Raw genomic sequence first — 9,576 nt, forward strand, 5'->3', positions numbered from 1 at the left:
GTCCTTTGGCTTGTGGCCGCATCACTCCAGCCTCTGCCTCTGTCTTCACACGGCCTTCCCTGTCCCTCTCTCTCTGTGTCCTTTTCTGTCTCTTATAAGGACATGCTCATTTGATTTAGGGTCCACCCTAATTCCATACGATTCCATCTCAATCCCTACCTTGAGTACGTGTGCAAAGACCCTATTTCCAAGTAAAATCACATTCTGAGAATCTGAGTGGACATGAATTTGGGGGACATTATTCAACTCAATAGAGATGGTAACTGACCAATTAATAATGAAAACTTTTTTTTTCCCCTTCTAGAACCAAAATATTCATTCGTTTCCCCAGAACTCTGTTTGCTACTGAAGATGCCTTCGAATTTAGTAAACATCAATTAGGTATGATTTTTCTTTTTCTTCCCTGATTTCAATAGAATGTAAAATGAACAAGCTTAGCTTGGGGTACATCTTAAACATGGGTGATTGATGTAATGTTAGAAGCATTCCCTTTGGAAACCAGGAACAAGGTATGGGATTATGATAAGACACACGTGAACTGATGCCTTGATGAGTGCCTGGAGGGCAGTCATGGATGCACATGGAACCTGGAATGCTGTGGGGCTGCCTCAGTTCCAGTCTGGAGCCAACCTTCATGTGCCACACGAGGACCTAAATCCTCGAGAGTCCATCCCGCTTAAATGAAAAGTTAAAAATTTTCATTTGTTTAAGTATCTGATGTTGGAAGGTACGGCTTCAAAGCCTATACAGCCAGGGGGTTTGTTGTGAATGGCAAATGACGAAAGTTAGATAGGGGGGGCGAGGGGGATGAGAAAAATAAAAAATGGAAACTCCTGGGGGAGAGGGGCTGGGCCTTGAAATCTAAACTGGTCTGTGGAGAAGGACTCTGCTTGAGTAATCTGAGCGCTCGCTGTGCGCCAGGTGCATGATAAATCCTTCGCACTCGTGATCTCCTTGTATTCTCAGAACAAACCTATGGAGTGATGTTATCATCTCCACTTCACATTCAGGGAATCTGGGTCCCAGAGATGTTGGTAACTTGCTGGAGGCCACACAGCTAGTAAACAGCAGAGCTGGGGTGTGAACATGGGTCTCTCTGGCCTCAGGGCCTGGGCTCCTAACCACTGTGCTGGGTGGTCTTTTTCTGATCCCTGCAGCATTGGGCACCAATCACCGGGGATCTGGTTAATGGGCATACTGGCTGCGGGGGCCTGAGCCAGCATTTCTAACCAGCTCCCAAGGGATGTGACACTGCTGGTCTACGGGACCCTCGAGGAACTTGGCCTGTGGTGGGACCTTGGCTGGGTGTGGGGAGGATGCCTCGCAGGGAACCAGGGGCCAGTGGACCCTCTAGATGGGGGCTCTTACCACGGGCTCTGTTCCTTACCCTGGGGGAAGGAAGAAAGGAAGCTACTGGACAGCTTCTGGCAGCCAGGCTAATGTAACCGGCCACCTCATTTCTGCCTGCTGCTTGGCTTCCTCTGTCGCTCTCCGCTGCATGCCCTCAGGACCACTTCTGACATCCCCTCTCAAGGTCACGACCACAAATGAAAGCCGTTTCACCAAACTTTTGTTTTATTTTAAGTTGCGAGAATCCAAGCCACATACAAAGGCTGCCTAGAAAGGAGAGCATACCTGAAAAAAAGACAAGCAGGTAAGGATTAAATAGAAACTTGCCAGTGTGCAAATGGGCCAGAACTCTGCAGTTTCTCTCTTAGCCACGTGGCTCCTGGAGACGCAGGCTCCTGTGAGCATTCTCTCCCCTTGAAACCCTGTCCTTGAAACCTTGGTGGCTGTGGGGTCCAGTTCTGAGGCCTCTTCTCATATTTACTCTGTTGACTGGAGATTATAACATAGGGGCCTATATTTGTTCCACGGACCTGTTTTATTTGATCCAACATAAGCATGTTTAAAGAATAATTTCTTTAAAAGGCTACTAATGCCATGAGCCCCTCCCCTCTGTCTCTCCCCCAGTCACCTCTCAAATCCCCCCACAGACACACCACACACACACACACACACACACACACACACACACACACAAAATTCTTAGAAGTGACCACTCTCCTGAATTTTGCATTTATCGTTCCCTTGTTTGTCTTTACAGTTTTACCATTGTTGACCATAAAAATAAAATAGCCAGGTATTTTACCAGCAAGATAGGTTTCTTCAGGAATAGCAGAGGAATTGCAATTCAGGACAAGCCAGCTATAGCAAAAGCCAAAGGCAAGTCCAGCAAGCAAAGGAGAGGAACATTATTTTCTAGAAAAAAAGGAGGAAGTTGGGAGGGGTTGTTTAGAACAAAAGTCCTTTGGTGGGAAGCAAGAGTGACCTTTCTCACTGGTGAGTTGCTAAGGTAGTCAATTTCAGGAGCTGCAATGTACATCTTTTCCTGTTGGCGCCTGTAACTCATGATTCTTTCCTGTTGGAGATTCTTCTGTTGGGGTCTGTAATTGACAGTCCTTTCTGTAATTGACATCCACAGTATTGCATGAGAGCTCCCCCTTCTGGTCTCCTAACTCCATTTTAGTGCGGTTTCCCTTTATTAATTTTCTTACCATTTATGGATGCATTACTAAATAATATATTTATACACTGTCCTGCTTTGAACTTAATAAAATTATACTCCTTGTATTTCTTGTGACATTTTTGCACTCTGAGGTGTAGATTTAGTTATTCATTTTCATAGCTGCATAGTATTCCACTATATCAGAGGTCAGCCAACTTTTCTTAAAGGACCAGATAGTAAATATTTTAGACTTGTGGGTCATATGGTTTCTGTTGCAGCTACTCAACTCTGCTCTGGTAGCATGAAAGTATTTAGGCATGTATGTATTTAGGCAAATACATAAATGAATGGGCACAGCCATGTGACAATAAAACTTAATTTACAAAAACATGCGGCCAGCCCAAGGGTTGCAGTTTGCTAACCCCTGAGCTATATGAGTATAGCACAATTCAGCCGCTCTGTTGATGGACATTTGGGTTGTTTCCAGTTTGTTTGTTTTTATAACAGAAACAATGCTGCTATGAGGGATAAAAGAAAAGCACTGAAAAAATCTGAATAACTGAAAAAAGTCTGAAAAGCATTTAAAAATTGGGGAACAAGCCAGAAATGTAATTTTTGTGGGTCCCAATTTGTTTATGTATCCCAATTTTTAAATGTAGACAAGTAAAAGTAAACACTGGGTGAAACACAGCAAATGCAGTGGAAAGACTAATCTGTACCATCACAAGGGGCAATCTTGTCCCTCAAAAGACCTCGGGAAACTCACCCCCTGGCATAATTTCGGGGCTTCGCTCGAAGCTTCCCAGGCACCCTCTATGTTCCTCTGTCGCCCTGGTTCAGCTGCCCGTCTGAGCACCCCCAGGGAAGAACTGACGACATTCATCCCACTTTCCATCTCTGGGGCTAGCGGAGTGCATGGTGAGCATCCAGATGTTTGTGGAGTGGAAGGGTAATTCTGAAAAAGCCTTTGGTATTTAAATATGATTGTGCTCACCTTCTAATGCCGGCAGTGACCTCTTTCAGCCATCAAACTTGAAGCCCACTGGCGGGGAGCCCTGGCTCGAAAGGAGGCCAGAAGGAGGAAGTGGGCTGTGCAGATTATAAGGAAGTAAGTTCTCGGGTATGGGAGGGAGGAGGGGTCCCTAAGCACTGCCCACTGCAGAGGGTGGTCACAGACTTGGTTGAGTTTCTGCGTCTTGTGCAGAAAGGTAATCTTCCCTTCAGGACATCAACCCTTATGCGGTCAGTTCCATCTCTTTCCTCTGAGCTCCCTAATTTGATGATCACAACTCAATACATTTGTAGGCTCTCTCAGCCTAGTTCAAAAGTCAAAGTCAAATGCCTCCTGATGCCAGGTGGGTAAAGTGAGTGAGTCTCATGAGCTGGGATGAGACAATAAGGTACAGTGGGGACTGCAGCAAACTGGAAAGATCAGTCCACCTCAGAGGGACAGTCACTACTCCACTTCAGCCCGTGTTGCCAGATCTACTGATTTTGCAAGGGAAGCTGGAAATCTGGCTTTTGTGTACTATCTCTCAATTTTTTTGTAGTTGTTGTTGGCAACTAATTAAAGATACTAAAAACAAAACAAAAAATAGCGTGGGTGAAATAGAGCAAATCCTGGGGGCAGATCTGGCCTGTGGGCTACAGTACTGGCTTCTGGCCTACAGGACCATCTAAACAATCGCTACCATTTTGACCTCCTGAGTCGAACAAGAGAACACAAGTCCCAGTGAAGAAATGGGCCAGGAAACTAACAAAACACTTGCTGTTTAGGTTCACAGCGGGATTCATCAATCGCAACAAGCCTCTTTGTCCTGAAAATGAGGAGTTTATCGTGTTCGTGCGGAAGAATTACATCTTGAATCTTCGGTATCACGTCCCAAAGAGTGTCTTGGACAAGAGCTGGCTGACGCCTCCCGGCATCTTGGAAAATGTAAGGACTAAACTGGGACTCGTGTTGCAAGGGACTCGGGCACTGACGGGCTTTTCTATTTCTTCCTGCTGCCTCCCTGGCCTGAAAGAGCTACCTTAGCAAGGCATCTCCTTGCAAGAGTGTTGCACGAGAAATTCCACTCCTCTGAATTTGTCATATCCTCACGAGAATTATAAAGCCAATGGACGTCTGTTTACATAAAGCACTTCTGAATGGTTCCTATGCTGGATGTAGCTTCCAGTGGCCTGAGTGACTATCACCTAGAACACGTTTCTCAAAGATGGTCTGAGGACCCTGTGTCTGGAGCGCAGAGTCAGGCCTAGTGTAAGATTCCTGGGCCCCGACCGGGCATCTCTAGGAATCTCGGCTTGGCCAGGTCCGCAGGTGACTCCAACACATTCGAGTTTAAGAACCATTTACTTTCGCAGTAGTGAAAAGTTAGCACAGGACTGGAAGGTTAGCTGCTTTCTTTCGCTATACAATATTAATGCTGTACTTCAAAGCAAGTTGAATTCAGCTGTGCTTTCAAAGCTTTCTGTTTTGATGGCCACAGCCCAGGACAGGGTGAGAGCGAGGCAGGTGGAAAAGAAGTGTGTTCTCCACACAGGCGTCGGATCTGCTCAGGAAAATGTGCATGAGGAACCTGGTCCGCAAGTACTGCCGCGGAATCACAGCCGAGAGGAAAGCGCTGGTAGGGACGTGGTGCGCGTGTGGGTGGCGGGAGGGTGGAGGGTGGGTGCCGCCCTACAGCTGGCTGACTAGCATCAGTAGTCCTCACTCACCATTCCCCCTGTAAGCCAAGGGTCCCACTAGGCCCATGCCTCGTACATGTCTTGAGGATTAAACACAGATAGACCACTGGGCACAGAGCCCTCGTGAAATGCCAGCTGTTACAATCAGCATCGTCCCTGTGGTTACCATGGGAACACAATCCAGGTGGCCCCTACCCTGCAGATGCAGGACCCCTTCTGTGCTGGAGGTCTGGTTTGGTTTATGCTCATCGGCACGACAGCAAACTTCTTCCGTAAAGGGCTAGATAATAAATATTTCAGGCTTTGCGGTCCATACCATCTTTGTTGCAATTACTCAGCTCTGCCGTTGTAGCGAGAAAGCAGCCGGAGACAACGTGTGAGTGAGTGGCAGGCTGTGTTCCGGTAAAACCACGGAACTAGGCAGCAGGCAGGAGTCGGCCCACAGGCTGTAGTCTGGTCTCTGAGCTAGCAGAAAGAAACTGCTCTCTGAAATTCTGAAAATTCTACTTCCGGAAGGCCCATGCAAGTAGAGATAAGCATTTAAGTGTCCACCTCAGTGTCTGACAGTATAATTTTTAGGATATTTTTGGCCAAAGCCAGGAAATATGTTCTGACGTCCACGTGGAAGTATGACAGGCCTCCTAGAGCTTATCCAGGAAAGTAAGCGATACCGTGGACCTAAAGCTCCTCTGTCCCAAAGAGCCCCACGGCTCCCGTTTTCGTATCTACATTATATATTACCAGATGCGGCAAAAGGTGGTTACAAGTGAAATATTCAGGGGAAAGAAAGAAGGCTATGCAGAAAGCTTAAATCAACCCTTTGCCAACAGTCGGATAGGTAAGTACATTTTTCCATCTATGTACTTACTTTTCCTATTTTTAAAAAAAAAATCAAAGGAATTTGCTCGACTCCGTAGCATTTCCTGACAGCTATTCCCCGGTTGAGATCTTGGTCACAGAGGGACAGAAAACCAGCAGGTGCCAGTGGCTTTTGCACAGGTGGAATTTGGTGATGACTCACCGAATTCTGGTTCCTTCCCTAGACGAAGGAGACATTAATCCCAAGGTGCTTCAACTCATCAGCCATGAGAAAATCCAGGTAAGCGAACGTGTCCTTGCCTCAGGCAGGATTCCCTCCGGAAGTGAGAACAGGGTCTGTTTTGTACGTGCGGCACGTCTGGAAGCGCTGTTTAAATGCAGGCGTGCATGTGGGTGGTTCAGGCTCTCGACTGTGATGCTCTGGGTATTAAGTAAGATTATGGGGACCTCGTGACTATTAGAACCTGTTGCTTGTGCTTACGGTCCTTGTCTGTCACACTAGGAGCTGTGTTCGGTTTCCTATGAAACGCAGCGTGACTTAATCACGCAGCATCCCGTTAGCGAGAAGCCGTATAGCAGGGTGCTGACGTGGGCTGCGTAACTTAGTAGCTGCGAGCTCCCCAGCACGTTACTTAAGCTCTCGGTGCCTCTGTCCTTCTGAGAACAGGGATAACGGGGTTACAGAGAGGACGAAGGAGTTCAAGGTGTGAACTGTGGAGGCTGCCACCTGGCCTGTAGCAGCTGGTGAGCCTGTGTCTGGGGCGGCTCTGTCCCTTCTGGTTCCCTGGAGAACAGAAGTGTGTGGGACTGGATTGGGTTACCCTCTGGCTGTGAGGGCTTTAATGCCCTTTGAGCATTTTCATCTCGGTTGGCTTCTCAGAGCAGCCCCGTGAGGCACGTGGCCAGAGCCTAGAATTCCCCAGAAAGGCAATGTTACAGGCAGAGCTGGGAATCAAAATCTATCCTGCACAGCCAGTGGGGAGGAAAAAACTCATTTATTCACCTCTGAGTGCCCAAAGGGACTTCACCAGGGTCTGAGTGACAACTGGGCACTCCGCCCCCTCCTCCATGAAGTAAGCTTCCCCTCGTAGTGACGGTACCCTCTTTGCAGTATGGTATCCCGGTCATTAAATATGACAGGAAAGGCTTCAAGGCGCGGCAGCGGCAACTCATTCTTACTCATAGAGCAGCGTACATGGTGGAACTTGCCAAAATCAAGCAGAAGATAGAGTACGCAGCACTCAAAGGTAAGAGGCAGGTAATCTTGAGACGATCCACCGGGCTGACTCAGCTCCTGGGCACACTAGGACTGAAGCAGCCCTCCGTTGGGAGACAGAAGCCCTGGGCTGCCCGGGCCCCCCTGTGCCCCTTATTCTGGCATAAATACCAGGGTAGCCCCTTCACTCAAGTATCCAGGTTGGACAACAGTCGCCTTCTTCAATGACGTGTTTTTTATTGAGAGCACAGACCTTCGCAGCCCCACAGCATCCTGATTTCTGGAATATGCCCTTCATCCTACTGGGCCCAGCGAGGAGGGAAAAAGGGTGGGCAAGGGAGCCCCGGGGCACGCCTCGTGTCTTCCTGAATTAATGTCAGGTTGTCCAGCTCCTGGCCCCTAACTTTGGGTCTGTCTTCAGGTGTCTCTACTAGCAATCTGAGCGACGGAATCTTAGTCATGCATGTTTCACCAGAGGACAACAAGCAAAAGGTAAATGACGGCCACGGTCTGTAACGGAGGGAAAGGATACACTGCCCAAATGTTCGGTTGCCCACTGTGAAACCTCAGTATTGGAGTTTTTCCTTTTAAATGCCGCTCCTGAAACCGCACGTCCTCTCCCCCTCAGGGGGATGCCATCTTGCAGTGTGAACACGTGTTTGAAGCGGTTACAAAACTCGTCGTGCTGGCGAAGAAGGAGAACCTGGTAGACATTGTTCAAGGAAGGTAGGTGGTTTCATCTTTAGCTCAGGAAGGAAATTCAGTTTTAAATTTTTATTAATGGATCAAGGAAGACGCAAATGCTAATCGTTTCACTTCTGTCTGCCTCCTCCCCCCACACAAGCAGTGCCTACCAGCAGGGATGGGGAAGAAGCTTCTAGTGGGGCAGCCTTGCTCTCCCTGATAGCTTCCCTGCCTCCTCGCCCCTATGACTTGGGGTTTGGGGGAAATGAAGTCAGTGATCACTCCTTGACCTCAGGGAATAGCAGTCTTGGCTTTCAGTTTTTAAAGGTGTGCATGTTCCTGAGGGAAGCTGTCACCAAGTGAGAGGTGGCCCTCTGGGCCAGAGCAGGTGACAGCCACACCTTGGCTGCTGAAGCCTGCTGTCTGGGAGAGTTGGTTGAGCACAGTGGGCCTCCGCTTTGCAGGCTGCTTACCAATCGATTAGGGGAAGTGCTAAAATTTCTTGAGGACGCAAAAGAAACATACCAGGCATGTGGAGTCCTCTTACTCAGTTCTCTCAACAGCTCTGAGGCGGGTGCCACCTTTTCCATTTCATGGGCACAACGTGGCTAACCAACGCCCTCAAAGTCACGTGGCTGGTCGGGGATGGTGTGCGGTTCCTGAGGGCCGCGCTGGAGTCTCATTTTCAGACTGAATGAGGCACAGCACGGTGCTCCAGGACCCCTGTGAAAGCAGGATGCTCCCAGGCAGTACTGTTTTATTGCCCTTCGACTTCTACTACTGCTATTAGGTCTCGAGTTTTTATAACCTGATGAGCACAATCATATGTGGAAGACAGAGAAAGAGCTGGGTACGGTCATACGCCACGTAACGACATTTCAGTCAATGATGGACCCCTTATAAGACCGTGGTCCCATAAGATTAGTGCCACACAGCCTAGGTGTGCGTTAGGCTGTACCATCCAGTTTTGTGCAAGTCCACTCTGTGATGTCACACAACGATGAAAGCAACTACACAGGCCTTTCTCAGAACATATCCCTGTTGTTAAGTGATGCACAACTGGACTTTGGTAAGTGTTGTTTCTGTCGTGCTGTACCTGAGAGAATACCTAGCTCCCTATAAGAGTTTCCACAGCAAGATGTATAGCTAGTTCTTCAGACTTCCAATCGGCCCCTTGAAGAACTAATGTACCAAATTGATGAGAGAATAATTATGAAAACACGTGGTAAGTTTCCCAGGTGTGGAAATGGTTTTTCTCCTTTTGATTACTCAAATATACCATAAAACTCTGTATTAACATAGGAATTCAGGGGCCAGCCCAGTGGCATAGTGGTTAAGTTCACATGCTCCATTTCAGTGGCCTGGGGTTCGCTGGGTTGGACACCACATACCACAGATCAAGCCATGGTGTGGTGGAGTCCTACATACAAAACAGAGGAAGACTGGCACAAATGTTAGCTCAGGGACAATCTTCCTCAAGCAAAAAGAGGAAAATTGGCAAGGGATGTTAGGTCAGGGCCAAACTTCCTCACCAAAAAAAAAAAAAAAAGGAATTCAATCTTGAAACTAGTAAAGCTTCATAAGTGAATTTCTTTTGCAGATGAAAGGCTGAGGGAGGAAAAGAATTTGTCAGTAATTCACCATTTTGTCTACTTTTAAG

The 9,576-nt window shown here is 47.8% G+C and overlaps 1 protein-coding gene across 1 annotated transcript in view; it reads left to right on the forward strand.

Annotated features, from left to right (window-relative positions):
• MYO1H (myosin IH) overlaps nt 1–9,576 on the forward strand; it is a 45,543-nt gene that overhangs the window by 33,628 nt on the left and 2,339 nt on the right. Inside the window, exons 19-28 of the mRNA XM_070516809.1 lie at nt 305–381; nt 1,586–1,654; nt 3,533–3,617; nt 4,286–4,445; nt 5,053–5,136; nt 5,942–6,035; nt 6,241–6,296; nt 7,128–7,263; nt 7,654–7,724; nt 7,861–7,958. Of these exons, the coding sequence (XP_070372910.1) occupies nt 305–381; nt 1,586–1,654; nt 3,533–3,617; nt 4,286–4,445; nt 5,053–5,136; nt 5,942–6,035; nt 6,241–6,296; nt 7,128–7,263; nt 7,654–7,724; nt 7,861–7,958 (930 nt within the window). The remainder of the gene's footprint in view (nt 1–304; nt 382–1,585; nt 1,655–3,532; nt 3,618–4,285; nt 4,446–5,052; nt 5,137–5,941; nt 6,036–6,240; nt 6,297–7,127; nt 7,264–7,653; nt 7,725–7,860; nt 7,959–9,576) is intronic.

This window comes from Equus asinus, chromosome 8 (assembly GCF_041296235.1).
Source record: "Equus asinus isolate D_3611 breed Donkey chromosome 8, EquAss-T2T_v2, whole genome shotgun sequence".
Classification (NCBI taxonomy): Eukaryota; Metazoa; Chordata; class Mammalia; order Perissodactyla; family Equidae; genus Equus; species Equus asinus.